This window comes from Akebia trifoliata, chromosome 7 (assembly GCF_017979445.1).
Source record: "Akebia trifoliata isolate Shusen 1 chromosome 7, ASM1797944v1, whole genome shotgun sequence".
Lineage (NCBI taxonomy): Eukaryota > Viridiplantae > Streptophyta > Magnoliopsida > Ranunculales > Lardizabalaceae > Akebia > Akebia trifoliata.
Window position 1 is genome coordinate 29,390,196 of NC_141381.1, and position 20,264 is coordinate 29,410,459.

The 20,264-nt window shown below is 34.3% G+C and overlaps 1 protein-coding gene across 1 annotated transcript; it reads right to left on the minus strand.

Moving 5' to 3' along the window:
• Positions 1–17,844: 17,844 nt before the first annotated feature.
• On the minus strand, positions 17,845–18,408 carry LOC147398874 (transcription factor bHLH167-like). The gene is made up of 2 exons (XM_086446772.1): positions 18,004–18,408; positions 17,845–17,913 (listed from the first exon to the last, which is right to left on the minus strand). The coding sequence occupies exons 1-2, from the start codon at positions 18,406–18,408 to the stop codon at positions 17,845–17,847; spliced, it is 474 nt and encodes a 157-aa protein (XP_086302898.1).
• Positions 18,409–20,264: the final 1,856 nt, after the last annotated feature.

Sequence of the window (20,264 nt, forward strand, 5' to 3'; positions counted from 1 at the left end):
AGATTCTCAAGAATGAAAGGGCCAAGTCCCTCTTTATGGGTGTTGGGGCAAACATCTTGCGTGCAGTTGCAGGTGCTGGTGTGCTTGTTGGTTACGACAAGCTGCAGTTGATCGTGTCGGGGAAGAGGTATGGATCTGGTGGTGGTGGCAAAGTTCAATCATGTGGCAGCAAAGATGATAATGACAATGATAATTTGGTGGCTAAGTTTAATCAGTAGTTTATATGTATTTTAGAAACTTTTATGTTTAGATCATATTGAAGTGAGACTTGAAAGAACGATGTATTTTGTATTTTAGCACCTTTCTTATACCAAATTATTGAAAGAATATTTGCGATGAATGTGATGATCCATTTTTTCAAATTGAAAATTCAGAATTTTTTTATTATTATTATAAATTCAGAAAAACGACTGTCTTTAGCAGTCGGGAAAAACGACAGTTTTACGACTGTCTAAAACCGTCGTTTTTTACGACTGTTAAAGACAATCGTTTTGACTGTCGTTTTTTCCGACTGTTGAAGACAGTCGTTTTTTTCCGACTGTCCTGGACAGTCGTTTTTTCCGACTGTTTTGGTCTGTCGCATTTTAAAAACCACTCCTTTTAAAACGACCCCTATTCCGACTGCAGGGGCAGTCGGTTTTTTCAAAAACGACTGTCATGGACAGTCGTTTTTAGCGCATTATGACGTAGTGAGTACTGGTGGATAAAAATCTGTCACAATAACTCAATAATCCGTAGAGACATTGAAAAAATCCACCGTAAATCCGCCTCAATATGTCTGGTGCTCAATCATAAAAAAACAAATGGTGTAAGAATGAGAAAATTAGAAATATATTATATATGTTTAATGTGAAAGTAATAATAATGGATTACGAACTTAGATAAAATTTGATTGAAATTTAGTCTGGTACAATTAAAACTGATGATGAATCCAATTTCGAAAAATTAACAAGAATGATCTAAAATAATGTTGATTGAGGTAATAGTAAATTATATTGGTAGAGGCCTTCATTGGTGATGATGAAGACCATAAAACACATTGGCGGGTACCAATCAAGAAGGAACCACAAGCACCTCTTGAATGGGTCATGAGCTCAAAGCCAAGATCAATCATAAAATCTTAAACATTAGATTATCATATTTTTTTCAGTGCTGTCAAGTTTAGTCCTTTTATCTCTAAATTGAACAGTCATGATCTCAAGCCCATGTAAATCCCACTCCCATATCCTAATTTGCCCACAAAATTGATGGCCTGGATCAAATCATGATTGTTTGAATTAAATTCCATATTTATAGGTATGACGTACAATTGCAAGAAAAAATTACATTTTTTTAAATCAATTACAGATAATTCTTTTTTTTTTTTTTTTAAATACATCACAAGCTATGCTTACCAAGTAAGCCGGTCGAGCTAAATCCCTATGGGTGGCCACGAGAGGGCTTGAGCGCGAGACCTAACCTTTCTGGGGTATGCCATCAATTATAGAGTTTTATTTATAATTGTAAAACCATATACAACGAAAATAAAAAATGTTGCAATTGCGGCCCTGCTCGGTACACTACAAATCATTTGTATTGCAAATATTTTTCAATGCAAATGGTTTACGGTGAAGATTTACTTTTGCTTGGTAACCATTGGGAAATCTCTTGCGATTCTATTTTTGTGGTTGGTCAATTGTTGCAATAAAATTTTCATTGGGATTTATTGTTCAAATATAACGTGGAAAACAATTTTAACCTACTTCAACCTCATCAAAGAAATTACTCAAATTACATATATACATTAGAGTAAAATAGAGCTATATATATCCTCAATACTTGTTATATTAACCAACATGAATTTACAAATAAAAAAAATATCCATATCAAAAGGTATAGTAACCGACACACAGGAATTATAAAAATATTTATCAACAATGAACCTATTCAAATTAAAAAAAATACCTTTAGCAGTTGTTGTAGGCATTAAAAATTAAACGAGACCATACAATTCTCTAAATTATCAGAAAGTCCCTAAAATCAGAGTTGGGTCTACACATCCAAATTAGGACCCATTGTTTGAAATGTTGTTCATATAGTTTGGATTTGAGTGGTCATAGATAAAGCCCATGACCTAAACAAAGTCAAGAGATATTGGGCTCTACATTGAAATAAAGGAGTTTGGCCCACCAACAAACCATAAAATTCTTAAAATTGCATTTCAACAAATTTAGCTTTTAGACGAACCAATCATTGTTTTTTAAGTCGGGGCATAATTTGAAAGCTAAATTATCCTAAGTTTATAAATACGAAAGCCACCTTCATTTGGAGGGGACCGAAATCACTTTCTCTTAGAAAACAAAAACTTTCCCCTAGAAAAAAAAAAAGTTCTCAAGCCTTCCTCCAAAGACAAAGAAAAATTCTTCAAGAGAGACACATGTTTCAATTAAAGAGAAGATCAAGTTTAAACCCCTTTCTTTAGAAGTCAAGACATCATTATCAACGGATCAAACACGAAGTTTGGAGATAAGAAAATTTACAACAAGCCCCTAGAAAAGATCAAGCCTAAAGCCCTTCTCTACAAAGTGAGAATCATCTTCTCAGTCGATTAAATGCAAAGGCTAGAGAGAAAAAAAATTACAACAAGCCTTTGAAGATCAAGCCTAAAGTCCTTCTCTACAAAGCAAGAACCACATTTTCAGTCGATCAAGTGCGAAACCTAGAGAAAAAAAAAATCTATAACAAACCTACAAAGAATATCAAGCCTAAAGTCTTTTTCTATAAAACAAGAATCACTTTCTCAACCGATAAAGCATGATGTCCAGAGAGAAGAAATTCAAACAAAGAACCTATAGTTGATCAAGCATGAAGTCCAGAGAGAAGAAAAGCTACACACATGTCACCATCTTTATTATAGAATAAAGTATTGTTACGCAAGTGAATGTACGACCAAACATGCCTAAAAATTATGAGTCAAGGGAAGAAATACCTTCCAATGAAGAAGATGTTATGTTCACTTTATCGACCAAGACACCTACTAGGAAGAAAAAGATGAAAATAATTGTAACTCACATGTTACTCCCAAAGAAGAGAAGTCTGAATTGGAAAGGGAAATAAATGCGATCCAGTGACAAGTCGAGCTAGCGAGGTCAAGATAGGAATGATGATGACAGTAATCATGTTGGAGATGATAGTAGAGAAAAGAATCTTGATCGGGATCACAGTTTAGATAAATTGAAAACACCAAAAAATAAGAAGCTTCTGGATGCAAAACAGTTGATTGATATGATCCCAAAAACCAAGGAGGAGTTGTTCTCTTATGAGATAAATTGGGCAGTATATGACAAGGTGGGGGAAATTTCCGTAATTCATACCAGTTGTTTTACTCGATTGCATGCACTTTCTATATTTAAATATATAGATGAACAAATTAAGTGAAATTGAGTCAAGGTGAAATAGAATTTTAGGGAGTCTAAGTTCATCTCTTTTAAGTTTTTTCTATATTAAGAATTCATGGGGCCAACCTCAATCAAGTGATTTCGCTAATTGTATATTCTCTTCAATCAAGGGATATTGTTGGATGTATTTCCTTTTTTGCTACATTTCCTTCTTTAAGGAGATTATCTTTGTAATCTATATATACCATCCAAGATGGGCAATGTAAAACATATACAGAAAAATAAATATTCTTCATTCTCTTCTTTTATCATGGTATTAGAGCTCAAGCAACACTGAGCACATCGATCTTGTTAACAAAGTCACAAGATTCTCCATGCCTTGAGGAAGTACGCGAAGTTCATCTTCGCCTGGGGACAACAAGGTGGATTATAATTCTTATCCCTACTTCATGTATCATTTAGATAACCCTGGATCCATGCTTGTTTCACAACCCTTGACGGGTGATAACTATTCGACTTGGAATAGAGCCATGATCATGGCTCTTAGTGCTATAAACAAAATAGAGTTTGTCGATGGTTCAATCGAGAAGTTACCTACAACTGATCCGATGTACTCTCAATGGATACATTATAATAATATGGTTTTGTTTTGGAAATTGAATTCTTTATCCAAAGACCTTGCTACTATCGTCATTTACACTGAATTAGCAAATAAGGTGTGGGAGGACCTCGAAGAACAATTTTCTTAGAGTAATGCCCTAAGGATTTTGCAAATTCAGAAAGCCATCTCTTTTCTTATCCAAGAACAAACATCCGTGGGGATGTATTTCACAAAATTGAAGGGTTGTTAGGATGAACTCATGACTTATCAACCAATTTCTTCATGTTCTTGTGGCGCGACAAAAATTATGATCAACTACCGACAAAGAGAGAGGGTTATGCAATTTCTGATGGGACTAAATGAAACATAATCCGTTATTCGGGGATAGATACTCCTTATGGACCCTCACCCACCAATTAACAAAGTCTTCTCTTTTGTGCTAGCTTCAAGAGGAAAGTCATGACATTGTTGCGTCATCCCCACAGCTAAACAATACAGCTGCTCTTCTCGACAAATTTGAACCCAAGACTCAAGCTTCAGGATGTGATAATCATAGTTCAAATAAAAAGAACCAGAATCCATGACTTGAGCGACCCATCTGTAATCATTGTGGTTGGATGGGACACACTATTGACAAGTACTACGTCCTGCGTGATTACCCACCTGGACATAGACTTCACAAAGGTGGGAAACAAGCACAACAAATCAAGTTGAAGCATCACCCAATGACAAGCAAAGTGCTTAAAAGTCTCAAACAGATCTGTCTCTCACACTCGAGCAATGTCAACAACTTCTTGTTCTTCTCAATCCGGGAAAATCACATCCTATGGCTCACCAAGTAGGGAGTTTGCAGCAACCATCAACTTTTTAGGTATATCCCATTGTTTAAATTCCTTTAAAACCATTCTTTGGATCATCGATACAAGAGAAACTAATCACATGGTTAGCTTTGTTTCTCATCTGACAACAATTTACTCCCTAGGTTCCACACTTGTTAAACTCCTTAATGGGAATCTTGCATCTATTTCTCATATAGGCATTGTCTCCCTGATAATATTGCTCTAAATACCGTAACCACTACTACCTCCTTTGACCTTTGACATAGACAACTTGGACACCAATCCCATAATCGCTTGGAATTTTTGGCTAAGAATGTTTCTGAAATTTCAATTTCAAAGTTTGAAAATTGTAGTATTTGTCCAATTGCTAAACAAATTAGACTTTTATTTAGTATTAGTTATATTTCTACTACTCCACATTTTCAGTTAATCCATTGTGACATATAATGGGGACATTATCCTACCTCATTTCTTACAGGAGCACACTATTTTTTGATGATCGTCGATGATTACACACATAGCACATGGGCTTATCTCATGCGTCACAAGTTAGAAATACGTCATCTTTTCAAGTCATTCTTTGTTTTAATTGAAACTCAATTTGGTCAAAAGATCAAACAAGTTTGCAACGACAATGGGATTGAATTTGATATGCATTCTTTCATTCAAGAAAATGGTGTTATTCACCAACGTAGTTGAGTTGCCACGCCATAACAAAATGGTGTCGTTGAATGAAAAGATCAACATCTTTTAAACATTGCTCGTGCCTTACGTTTTCAAGTTCACCTACCTGATCATTTTTGGGGGGAATGCATCCTTGCTACTACTTACCTTATAAATAGGACTCCAACACCCCTACTTTCTGGTTGAACTCCTTATGAAATGCTTTTCAACTCCCAACTTTCTTATTTTCATTTAAAAGTGTTTGGATGCCTTTGTTATGCATTCACACTTGCTACACATAGGTCTAAATTTGATCCATGTGCAAAGAGATGTATTTTCCTCGGTTACCCTTATGGTCAAAAAGGGAATAAAGTTTTTGACCTTGATACCCATATTGTATTCACTTCTCGAGATGCGATGTTTCATGAATGTTTTTCCTTTTAAATCCCAAAGGCTCGATCCTTCTTCATTAGTCTTACCATGTCCTATTCTAGATCAAAACGAATCATTTTTTCAGTCTTCACCATCATCCATTGAAACCTCAACTGATCCACCTCTTCAGCCTCCTCCACCAACTAACCAACCAGCCCCACGACGTTCCACTCGCAATCGACAACAACCCAACCACCTTCAAGACTATCACTGTCAATTGGCCAGACACTCTAATCTTATTCCAACATCGTCCTCCATGACAAGTCACTCAACAGGTACAAATCATCCATTGTCTCATTTTTTAGTTTATGATAGGCTATCTATTTCTCACCATGCATTCTCTGTAACAATTTAATCTGTTATAGAACCAAAATCTTTTACTCAGGCCATCAAAGATCCTAAATGGTGTGAAGTCATGGTTGTTGAGATTCGCACTATAAATGAGAACAACATTTAGACCCTTACTAACTTGCCCACCCATAACAAACCTATTGGTTGTAAATGGGTATATAAGATCAAACACAATTCTGGCAAATCCATTGAGCGCTACAAGGCCAATCTCGTAGCCAAAGGAAATAACCAAAAAAAAGGATTGGATTATCATGAGACATTCGTTCCGGTTGCTAAGTTTGTTACTGTTCGTAGCTTATTGGCCATTGTTGCAATCCAAAATTGGCATTTATACCAATTAGATGTCCACAATGCTTTCCTACATGGTGACCTTGATGAAGAGGTATATATGACAATCCCACCTGGTTTTGCTCGTAAAGGGGAGACTCGAGTTTGTCGTCTCAATAAATCCTTGTACGGGCTCAAACAAGCCTTAAGGCAATGGTTTGCTAAGTTTTCTACATTTTTCCTTAACGCTAGATACACTCAGTCAAAAGAAGATTACTCTTTATTCACTCAACCAATTGGTTCCTCATTCACTATAGTACTTGTTTATGTCGACGACATAATCATAGTAGGCAATGATATTAATTCGATTGATGCTCTTAAAGCTACACTATATAAACGATTCAAAATTAAAGACCTTGGACTTCTCAATTATTTTTTGGGGATTGAGGTTGCATGGTCGCGTCATGGAATTTTTCTCTCTCAAAGGAAATATGCACTAGAGATTCTCGAAGACAATGGCTTACTTGGAGCTCGCTCTACCACATTTCCCATGGAGCAAAACTTGAAACTTACTACCTCCAGTGGCCCCCTATTACCTGACCCGACTAGCTATTGTCGTCTCATTGGCCGCCTTATCTATCTCACGATTACACGACTGGACATTGTTTATTCGATCCACATATTGAACCAATTTATGGAAAAGCCTTCTCAACCACATCTCGATGCTCCTCACAGGGTCCTTTGTTATCTCAAAAACACTCTTGGGCAAGGCATCTTACTTTTTTCTTTTAGCAATTTGCAACTTAAGGTTCTTTGTGACTCTGATTGAGCCATTTGTCTAGAGACACACCGATCAATTACAGGTTATTGTACCATGTTAGGTGATTCTCCAATATCTTGGAAGTCCAAGAAGCAATCTATCGTCTCACATTCCTCGGTTGAAGCTAAATATCGTACCATGGCCACTACTTGTTGTGAGAGTACTTGACTCTCATATCTCTTATGCGATCTCGAAGTTCAACATCCACAACCAGCCACTCTATTTTGTGATAACAAGGCAACCTTACATATTGCAGCCAATCTTATTTTTCATGAACGAACGAAGCACATCGAGATCGATTGTCACATTGTACGCAATAAGATTCAATCTAGCTTACTTCACACAACATACATTTTGACTACAGAACAACCTGCAGACATCTTCACTAATATGTTGGGTGCTGCTCAATTTCATTTTTTTATTTGCAAGTTGGGTGTTCAAAATATCCACAAGCCAGCTTGAAGGGGAGTATTAGGAATTCATGGGGTCAGCCTCAATCAAGGGATTTTGCTATTTGTATATTCTCCTCAATCAAGGGATTTTGGTGGATGTATTTCCTTTTCTGCTACATTTCCTTCTGTAAGGAGATTCTCTTTGTAATCAATATATACCACCTAAGATAGGCAATGTAAAACACACAGAGAAAAATAAATATTCTTCATTCTCTTTTTTTATCATTCTAAGACTTATTTATTGACAGCATGAGCTTCATAAGAGAATGAGACCGTGGATCTCAAATAAGATTATCGAGTTTCTTAAAGAGGAAGAAGCGACTCTGGTTGACTACATTGTGTCGAGTACCAAAGATCATGTCCGAGCATCTCAAATGTTGGAGCTGCTTCAATCTATCTTGGGCAACGTAGCGGAGATGTTTGTTCTCAAGATGTGGAGGATGCTAATCTTTGAAATTAAGAAAGAATAGTAAGCTCACTCTTTGAAGTCTAAGGCATGACAAGTGGCAAAATGAGGTATTTTATTTGCATCAAGTAATTTCTCTCTATTGTTTCTTTGGTATTTTTCCTAGATTTTCTATAATTGTAGAAGAAATCATATATCATAGACTGAAAAGGAGATTTTAATCTTCTTGTGAATTGGTTAACATTTTTTCCGTTGATGCCCCTCTGTGCTTATTATATATAACCCATCCTGATTCCCTTGTTGCAAATGTGAAAGGGTATCCCTCCAGAAGTGTCAGCATCACAAAGATTTGTTTTCCCCTCTTTGCACCCACCCCACAAACAAAGATGACCCTTTTGTCCTCTTCAACCCCAACCCCTATTATGGAAGGAAATGTGGGACAAGAGTGAATGAAGTATGTAAGCTGCGATGGTATCATCCTTGGATTGCATTCAGGGTAACTTTATGAAAAATATTATGATTTGAACTGCAAAAGTGCAACTTCTGAAAGTTTTTTTTCCCCTGGCCGGCTAACATGTACTCTGATGTACCAAAGGTTATGTTTGGCTACAGAGCTTTCCCAACGCTAGAGTTCGTTTTGGGTGTTACCATTAGTAGGGCTAACATTGGAGTTCAATTGTACATAAAATCTATATTTCACGTAAAAAAAAAAAAAGAAAGAAAAAAAAAGAAATAACTTCTTCACAGAAGGTCAAGGGTGATTAATTCCTCAATTAATCATAAATTATTGTAATACTTGTACCCTTCACCTCCAAAATTTTAGATTTTTCAACATTCAAACATCAAGAAGAAGATACGATTTAGAATGTGGTTGAAGATGATAGGTTTTAGTAAGAAATCCTATACAATATTTTGTATAATCTCCAAAAAATTTCCGATTTTATTTACGAAGCTTTCCCGAATTTATCTGAATTGAACACTCACCCAATAATTGTCGAATCCAAACTTTGTTACTATGATGGGAACTATAGATGCTTTTCCTCGAGATAGGATTGAAAGAGCATCTATGGTTCTTGCCCACTTTCACGCCAAGATGTGTGATATGAGGTCCAATCTTGAGGTCACTGCAGTATGATTCTAACATTAAATGTCCAAAATCTAGTTAGGTTACCTTTCTTCTTTTATTTTTTGAATAAGGTTCTCAAATAGCATAAATAAAAAATAAAAAAAGAGTTTCACCCACTATGTGAAAATTGGAAAATTCTACAGGAAAATTTGATTGGTCAAGGCCCTCGAATTTTAGAAATCGAATTTCGACAGGCAAGGAAAGTTGAATTTTTTATGTTCACTAGATTCGATGGCTTAGAGCCGTTGAATTTCTCCCATTCACCATTAATTTGACGGTTTTTGCCTATTAAAAAATAAATAAATTCTATAATAAAAAATTTGACGCCTTGGTCCATCGAATTTGATGAAATTCAACGGCCTTGGACCATTGAATATGGACATTTTTTCTTGTTGTGACCATATTTTTTTTCTTCTCATTTTTAGTATTTCATTTTCCAAAAGAATATATTCATGACTAGTTGAAAAAAGTAAAATTAGATGGGAACTAACTATGTTAAGTCTTTTTAGTATTAAGAGATACAGAAAAGACTAAAGAGAAAAAAAAGAGAAGAAACGGGGATTATTATATTTTAAAAAACTAAAAAAAATAAACAATGTCATACTGATCCGTTTGAAATTATTATATTTTAAAATATTGTAACAATGTTTGTACTCAATGATTGCCGTAAAGAAGGGAAATTTTGTCATGAAAATGCAAAAAGTGCTGATAATTTGGTGCAACCACTTGACGCATCCTGACGTGGAAGCACATAACTTATTAGAAAAAAAAAAATTTATTTTTCACCGTTGAATTTTATTTTCAAATTTTGGTGCTCGGTAGCCATCTGTTTTGAGCACCTTGAATCAAGTTCGAAAAACGATTGTTTTTAATTTTTTTTTTTTTTTGAATATGAATATTTTTGGGGGCCTACCAATCTTTTTTAAGATTTGAAATCTAAAAAAAATAAATATGTGGATGAGAATGGGCATGATGAGAGAGAAATTTTCTCTCTCTTTTTTTTTTTTTTAATAAGTTATGTGCTTCAACGTCAGCGTGCATCAAGCGCGTGTGCCAAAAGTCCGTCATTGAATAATACATTAGCCTTTTGTAATTTGAACTCAATGGTTGTGGAGACAGGTTCAAAATGAATTTCTAGTCCTTTGTCAATAAACATGGACAATGGTTTATAAAACAAGAGAATGATATCTTCTATGACTATGAATTCAAGAGGACTGAGAAAAATGAAAGATTTTCTAGATGAGGTTAAGAAGAGGTTGAAAACGATACATGGATTGAAGAGGAGTTTGAGTAGGTTAAAAATATGCTCACATAATGAGTCGTTCTGGAGTGACCACAATTCACACTTTAATAACGTGGGGATAGATGCACAATCATAGATGTTTTTCACTCATACTTCGATGAAAAGCATCTATGTTTCTGTACACAATTCCTCGTCAGCAAAGTGTTAAACAAGATCAATAATTCTAATTGCCCCAAATTTTGTGACTTCTAATCAACTATATGGGTAGGCAATGACCAGTAAAAGAAATATGCAATATATCCTAGTCAATATTCAGGGCAGAATTCTTGTCCCCCACGCCATAGGGTCCACCAATTAAAGTGTCTAAGATTGATTTCAACCTTTGAAGTCCCCAATCTATGATTTTTAAAAGTGTTTTTCTATGGGTAGACTTCAAACCCAAGTATTATTCACAGAAATTCCCCTAAAGTTCCAATAACTCTCCTCAAACTTTACTTTTTAAAGTTAATTACGGAATTCAAGCGAAGAACCCATTGTGACAGACAAAATGAACTTTCGAGGGTCCTTTGTAGAGTGAAAATTAGTTTCAATAGCCTTCACTTTTATGTTATCAACTTTAGAGTTTGATGAAATTGTTACTCTAGTTCTTTAACTAATTTCTTTATAAATCTTAATTAACTTTGTTTTGAAAGACGCCTGAGTTCAAACTTCCTCGTTGGCTATTCAAAGGTATTTATCCATACTAAATATGTGTGGTTTGTGGGGTAATGCATGTATCCGGGGGATTTGGATGAGATATGATGCTTGAAGACGTCAGTTATCTCATCCTTGTTAGTTGAGCCTACGAGTCTGGAACCCGTAAAGAAGAAAAGAAATGACTTATTAATATCTTATATAAAAATTTATTTTAATTTTTATAAAGTTAAAAGACAAATTTGATTTCATCTAAAATAGAAAATTTGAGTTTCATAAGCTCCTTTAGTCTTGCAACAAGAGAGAGAGTTGAAAGGGTATTTTTTTCTAATTTTAAAGTATATAAGGATGAATTAAAAGTAAGACTAATCTTACTAACTTTTTAAGATTTCAATCTTACAAAGGGTCATTAAGATCACCTTTTGGAATCCAAAAGCATTATCTGATGCCATAGGGATGTAGAGGACAACATTCTAAAAACTTTTTGATAAAAAAAAAACCTTAAAAGTAATTATTTGTCACCGTTTAATTTTAATTTTAAATTTCAAAGATTCATAGGCATTCAGTAGCCATTCATTTGGAAAACCTTCAATTAAGATAAAAATTCAAAACTGAATAAATATGATGGTTTTAATTCTAAGTTCTTTAGGAACCAACCCATTAATACGCCTGGTTAAGAGTATTCTGATTATTTGTGTTACTAATTAGAATTGTGATAATATGACTTGTCAGGTGGCATACTCAATCGACTTCATGACATGATAAGTTCGGATACCATGAATATGGATCTGGATCTATATGCCTTGGGATACACAATTGCACTTCCCCATAAAAATATGTATCCCGAAGGAAATATGTATCCCAATGCATACATAGTTAGGATTACCGAACTTATCCACCTCATGGAATCATTTGTATATGCCACCTGGCAAGTCATTTTTATCAAGACTAACAATTGTGACGAAAAGGTCAGCGTTCCAAACTGTCGGTCTTGAATGGTGAATGGGGTACCATTATAATATTAAGTCCAGCGTCTGAAGGATTTAGGGTAAAAAAACAAAAGCAGAAAAAACTCAACTATTAGTCTTCTGTGGAGCCCACACACAAGTTTTTCTCCCCTAAAAGAAAAAAATGTACCACACTTCCGGAGGATTTAAACTGTACAGCCTATTTTATTAGTGCACCAATACCTTACTGCTTTATGATTGGGAGTTGTAGCACCACAAAAATGTGTCTTAACTTAAGACTTAAGCTAAAGTGACCTCACGATTGTACCTCACTTCAGACATCTTGCTTGATGTGAAAGTGTGTAGAACCATAAATGCTTTTCAATTTCATAAAAAGTATCTATGCTTCCTACACGCTTTCACGTCAAGATGTGTCATGTGAGGTACAATGTTGAGGTCACTCCAGCACGACTCTTTTAACTTATTAAAATATAAGAGGAAAAAACCCACACTTGGTAAAATTTAGAAGAGTCATGCAAGAATAGCATTGAAATGTACATCAATTCTCACATTGCTGATGTGGAGGTGCACACATAATCATAGATGTTTTTCGCTTGTATCTCAATGAAAAGCATCTATGGTTTTATTAGTACATACATCCTTGTCAACGATGTGAGAATCAATGTACGTTTTAATATTACTTAAGCATTTTTCTAGTTTATAATCATGTTACATCACTTGATGACGTTTAGAGAGAGCCGGTATGGAGACAAGACAGACACGATGAGAAGAGATTTTCTTGGGATCAGCACATATTTAACCATCAATTTCATTGGAATATATCTAGATACACTACATGAAAATTAGAAAATTCAACGGGCCAAGAACCACAAATTTTAGAAATTAAATTTTGACAGTCCAGGCTTGTTGAAATTTTTTATCTACCCCATATTTTACAACTTAGAGCCGTTGAATTTCTCCCATCTTCAATTAATTTGACGGTTTCAACCCATAAAAGAAAAGGTTTCGATAATGAAAAATCTGATGGTCTTGGGACATCAAAGATGAGTTTTTTTTTTTTTTTTCACGTTGTGATATATTCCCCAAAACCCTTCATTTAAGGATATTATTTTCTTTAATAATAGGTACGTAGGTGCATCTGATGAAGATGCATGTTTTCAATGGACCAAATCAGCTATTGATCAAACTGAACCAGTCATCTGATCCTCTCCACCCCTTTTAAGATGTCACATGGAGTCCATTCCATCGATGGAAAGATAGGTCAAAATGAAAAATCAAAGTTGTTTGGTGAGGATTAGTCCAGTTTTAGGGTTTTTGATCTTTTAAGTTAAGTAACGGTGAGATTTAAGATTTTTTTTTTTTGGCACTTTAAACTTTATTCATGGAATGATTTGTTGATTATTCAAATCGACCCAGAACACTCGCAGTCTTCTTTTTTGCTTTTTTTTTTTGGTTTGACCCGGATATCCCCCTAGATAGAGGACCGGGGGACACCGTATCTGGGCTTTGCCCAATCCATAGGCCTATGGTCATGCCCGACAGCACTAGTCATGGGGCGCTCACAAACTCTCTTGTGTAATCTCTTCTCTCCTTATTCACATTGATTTCTAGCTACTTTCATTTTTCTCTTCCACTAACTTCCCATTTCCCTCCCCCACTTTTGGAGTTTTCAACTGATATGCATTTTCTTTTCATGACAATCACTATTTGTTTCGTGAAATATTCTTGTGAAAAGTTAATTTCAATTGTAAAAATGAAATATTTCTTTGAAAATATTCTACTAAATAGTAAATTTTGATTGAATTGTTCTATTCTTTGGGAACATTTAAGAACAATGATCAAATTTGTAAAAATAATAAAAATGACACATTAGTTGTAGGAAAGGTAAATTACACATAGGCCTACAGGTCCGGACACCCTCATCATAAAAAAGAAGGTAATTACACATAATATTATTCATTAATTATAAATGAAAGAAAATTAATTGCATGCTTAGCCAAAAATATATCAGCACCCTCATTTAGCAATAGATAAGAAGTTTATTCATACATTATTAAAAAATAGAAATATAGACTTGCATATACATATATAAATCCAGTACTTAATATTTGTATATTATGATGTGCATATTAATATGAAATTATGTAGAATATGGTTTAATATTACCTTGTAGTGATCTCGGTATAGTCCGAATTTATATCCATTTGGGTAGAAATTTTCTAAGTACTTCTATTAATTTTTCAAGAGTTCATTGGATATTAGAATAGACTAATGCTAAAATGACTCCTCCACATGGCATACTCAATCAACTCCCCACTACGTCATAATGTGCAATAAACGAATGTCTAGGACAGTCATTTTTTTTTTTTTTTTTTGATTTCTAATTTAAAAATGGGATCATTACATTCAGTCCAAATAGTGGTTCAAAAATTTTGTACAAGAAATGAACTAAACTACGAGATTCATCAACCGAAACATTCAATTAATATGATTAGTAATGGAGAACTTAATGATATTTTCATCTCCAAATATTTCTAAACTAAATGTACCATAGTTTTCCATTCTAGTATCCTATTAGTATCCCTATATGGTCATCTTTGGTTTCAATCATTCATCAAAAAACTAAAAGAATAACATTAATTACAAAATGAAATAAATAAACTGTGGATAATGAGAAATTTGGGTCATTTCCCCAAGTAATTGTAGAAAAAATGTAAGAAGACATATGGAGTAAGCATCAAAATTACCTTAACATTGAAATCAAGACTGTCTAAATCCAGCATGTAAACAGAGTCCACTTGAAATTTTTAAAAGAAAGGAAGCAAAAGAGAAAGAGAATTATCAAGGTAATTGGAATTTTAAGGCATCAAGACCCTTATATATCATACATAGAAAGAGTGAATAACATAGTAAAATAAAATAATTCAGGAATCTCTTGGTTCAAACATACAAGAATCCAATTTTCACAATTAGAGAGCATGAATAAACTAAATTGAAATTTCTTGAATTATAATTACAATGATGTCACAAATTGATCTGTATTATGTCAAATATCAAAACATAAAAATGTAAACTATCATTTCAATGCCAATCTCAACATCAAATGTAGAAGGCGACTGTATTTTGCGGCAAAAATGACACTCCGAAATGTGTTCCAAAAGAGAACACAAACATTTAGATATGGCTCAATCAAAAAATAAAACACTCAGAAATGGATATCAACTTATGTTCTCAAACAAATCAATCAATATTTATGAATATGTTATCTCACAAGCATCTTCATTATAAGGTTTGAGCTTTGAACAAGTCATACAAAAATAAAACTCGATATGCGAACAAAAAGTGCAAACTTCTTTGATAAAAAATTTCTTATGGGGTCTGGAAATAGCTCCTAAGGGAAATAAAAACCGGCCAATAGTGATTTGGGCATGCAAACTAAAATCCAGTGTTAACACCACTGAGTGTTTTGCTTCAAGTTGAGGGTTTTGAAAGGGTGACATGAAGACCAAAATTGAAGTGGATTGATGTAGTAAGAAATGACATGAAAACTCACAGAATTACCAAAGATATGGCTTTAAATTGAGCTGAACGGAGAAATCATATCATGTTTCCGACTACCAATAGTAGGGATAAAGCATAAATGATGATGAATCGACCAGTCAAAATCATATATTTTTGAAACATGTAAATATGATGCATTATATATAGAAACAACAAAGCCTCGTTATAATCTGTACTAAAAAATAAATTTCTATTACGTTGAAGGAAATCTCTTATGAATGAGATAAAACTGTAAACGTTATCAAAATATGCAAACAAACAACTTGTTTGAATTATATTATAGTAATAAAAAAGAAGCATTTGAAAAGAAAAATCCCAAACATTGTGAAGTAAATAAACTAATTCTTATTATGTTCTTTAAGGTAATATAATACCTGCTATAACTTGGAAATGAAGTTATGAGTCATAAATCCCGTAACGATCATCGCCGATAACCACATTAAACATACCAACCAAAATAAGTATGAAGGAAATACTCTAATTCATAGAGTCCCTCACATTACCCAAAGAAACACCATATATATATGGGCTATTTCCCATGTTCTCATTCACTATTAGTGTTAGATTGAGGTCATGTCCATCAAACAGAGGACTTGTTCTATTGTTTAAATTCTTCCATAAAACACAATCAAATAATCTTCAAAACCAAATGCGAACGTACTAACGCTAGAACAAAAATACGACTCTAGAAAGAATTTAATAGAACTATACTAAAAAAAAATTTGTTCTTCACCAATTCATTAAAACCAAGCATTGTGATATGCTTATTATAAGTTATCCTAAAAAGCTAAATCAAGATATTGAATTTATCAATCCTTTAATATGAGTGATCTCAATATTCTCCTAAGTAGCCATCAACGAAGATAATTTAAAATGATTAGGAAAGGGGGATCAGACAAAACCCTAAAATAATGAAGGAAAATCTAAAATTTGATCAAAAGCTTTCACATACCTGAAGATTCGATCACAAGCCTAGCAGAAAGTCGCTTCCAATCTGAAAGATCGGTTAAAATGATTAGAGAGGGGGAGATCGAACAAAGCCCTAAAACTCCCAAATTGAAATCTGATAGATTCAAAATCTGAGATTTTGTGAGTAAGAGATCGAGAGAAGATCTTTCGATCAAACTCTAATCGATTATGTCCTAAAACTCTCAAATTGAAATCTAATTGCGTCTGACCATAGATTCAAAATCAAAGATTCTATGAGTGAGAGATCGAGCGAATATCTTTCGATCAATTTACTTTCCAAAACAAAAAAACTCCAATCGATTTACTTCCAAAAAAAACAAAACTCTGATCGATTTACTTTCCAACAAAAAAAAAACTCCAATTGATTTTGTGAGTCGAGTGAGAGCGAGGAGACAGACAGAGTCGAGTGAGAGAGTGTGAGTGAGTAAGAGAAAGATAGTCAAATGAAACGGAGTGAGTCAAGAGAGTCTAATTAGCGACTATTGGAAACTATAGCTTAAAACGACGGCTTAAAGCCGTCATTTTTCCCCCAAAATACAGTCGCCTTCTACCCTTTATGACGTAGTGCCCCTGACGTGGGGTGTGCCAAAGCCATAGATTTCCTTTATTGGGATACACAGCTGCACAAATTTATGGTGATATGCGGTCAATTTAGTATGCCATGTGGGGGAGTCATATCATCAACACTCCTGAATTTTTACAATAACGAAACACACACACACACAAAAAAAAACTAATCATTACCCTTTGGTTAATTATATTAATATTTAGGATGACGCAATGTTTCTATTCCCAACCTGATTTAAATTGACATGGAAATCAATTGGTGAAAACCATTAACTTGTGCATTAATTAATTAATTAATTATATTTCTAAGCAAGAAATTTTATATTAAAAAGAGAAGGAAGAGGGCAAGAGCCCATTAATTGGTGCTTTAAATTTCCATAGGAAAACCATTAATTGGTGGATCATAATCCAATCCCAATGACTACGTAGTTATTTAAGAATATCTTATTAGTTTAAATATTAATACTCATGGCCAACGAAGTAGTCTTTTTTCTTCCTCCTTGCAAAGTTCAGTAAGCCAATTTCTCCAAGCTTCCACGTATACTTGAAAGCTCCACCCCAATTCGAGAACTTACTTCCTACAAAACATCAAATTGAACCAAGCTTTGTTAGTTTAAGCTTGAATTTATTAGTACTCTTAAACAAACAAAGATGAAATTAGTAATTACCTGAGCATAGATTGTGTGAAAAATCTTATCGCCCAAAGTAAATAAGTTAGCATTCACAACTTGAGCACCTTCTGCCTCAAGGATACTAATAACTTCATATAACTTGAATTTCTTGTTCAACCCACTTATTAAAATCACCTCAAAATTTGAACCCAAGTCTTTTAATTCAAGAATTGGCAATGTCAGACCAATTTCACTTGAATCTCGATTGGTCATAATCCCAAATTCCTTCCTTGCCTTCAATCCTTCTATTCTTTCGCGTAAATTCTTTATATAATTAGTGGCATGATCCAATTGATCAGGCAGTGTGAGTACTTTCTGAAACATATTAGAGAAGCATGAAACAATTGAAATAGCAAAGATAACATAATTGCGCAAAACACAAGGATTTAAGTAGTTCGGCATTGAGCCTATGGTCATGGAAATAATGAAGCACAATCACTATTTTTTCATAAGTTTTACAATCTTAGAGATCTCTATTAATATAAATGAGAGTTACTAAAACATTTGAAACTTCTCAAAACAGAAATCCCTAGAAATAGAAGACCCCTTAAGAAAATATACGCATAAGTACCAAAGATTCCAAAAAATGTATACACAAATACCACTTGTAATAAATTAAAACCACACAGGAAGAGTAATCAGAGTCATGGTTGGAAAAGGGCAGGGGGTATCAGTTCTCCACCACGAGCTCCAAGCCATTAAAGAAGGGGTGCAAATGGCGATCAATTTGAACCTACAGAGGCTCATCATTACTGCCGACTCTCTCATTGCTATAAACTACTTATTAGGCAAGTGGGAGGTCCCTTGGACGGTCAAAGACATAGTGCATACTATCAAAACCATAGCGATCAAGTTCCAATGGCATAATTACGGGTACACCTACAGAGAGGCCAACCGAGTTGCTGATCACCTAGCTTCATTTATGCTGTCTTCTAATCTAATTCAATAGTCCCCCCCTTTGTCTAGGGATTTGTGTAAAATTATTGAGAGGGACGCCTCTGGGCAACCTTTCTTGAGAATGTAATGTTCTTTTGTTAATTTAATATAGCTGGTCGGGGATCTGCCTAACCCCCAGCTTATCTTCCAAAAAGAAATCTTCATCTATCAAAACTCTACTCAGACAAATTTCTCAAAGACTCGATCTTTGTGTCAGGGGAACGACCGACGAATTTGAAGAGGAAGCTACACAATTACTATCTATTTGACGAAATTACGATTCGGGTTCACTATTCATTTTAATTGCCAAAACATGAAGAATGATATCCTAGTTTTTAAAGTGACAATTTCGCAGTTTTAAAGTGACAATCTCACTGGTTCATTTTGATCTCATCACTTGAAAAACCTGCAATTTTGCACGTTCACCTTTTGGGAATTAAAATAAACAGTTAGCCAGAATTGTAATTACGACAAATTCGTCTCACAAGTGTATGAATCACCAGTCACCGATTTTTATGTACGTTTAATTCTTATAAGTTTGTTTTTCATCTTAAAAAATCCTATTGGCTAGGGTTCATGTAATAATCATCCTATCGAGTATAATTTTATTGGCTAGGTTTATGTACGTTTAATTCTTATAAGTAATTTTTTTTTCCTTTCAAAATAAAATTTTCATTTATTAATACTAACTCACGAAGCAGATCATATACATGTTCGTATTCTCATAGAGAATTTTTTTTATATCCTGAGTAAGCTAAGGATTAGATTTTGTTAACAAACTTCTTTGAGACTGTAATTAAGTTCATAGTCATGTTTGGTCCAACCAACAAAGAAGCCCAATGGAGAATCTCTGAAATTTTTCGCATTAGTCTTCAGAGAGAATTGGAAAGAAGAAAAAAAGCTGTTTGAACTTTGAACCATGAAAAAGCATCTACCATAGAGAGAATTTTTCAGAGTTCAAGGAAGTAATAAATGTGTGTGTGTGTGTGTGTGTGGTGTGCGAGAGAGAGAGAGAGACAGAGAGAGAGAGAGAGAGAGAGAGAGACAGACAGAGACAGAGAGAGAGAGTACCTAAAAGGAAGTGTTTTGTTTGGGAGGAATAAGGGAGAATAGCTCCAAAGAAAGACCTTTCATTCGCATTCTCCTATTTTTCTCCAGTGTCTTTCTGTCAGGTTTGGAGAAACCATTGCTGCCACTCTTCTTCGTCATCACCATTCTCTTACTCTTATTTTTCTAGTATCGAATGCTTTTGACAATAAAAACACACACATAAACAAACATAAACAGAAAAGTTCAAAGATTTGAAAGAAGCAGAAAAGAAA

Excerpts from the sequence above, each read along its gene's own strand:
- LOC147398874 (XM_086446772.1), bottom strand. The coding sequence starts at position 18,408 with ATGCCGAACTACTTAAATCCTTGTGTTTTGCGCAATTATGTTATCTTT. Across the intron at positions 17,914-18,003 it reads TTCACACAATCTATGCTCAG|GAAGTAAGTTCTCGAATTGG; the intron begins GTAATTACTAAT and ends GATGTTTTGTAG.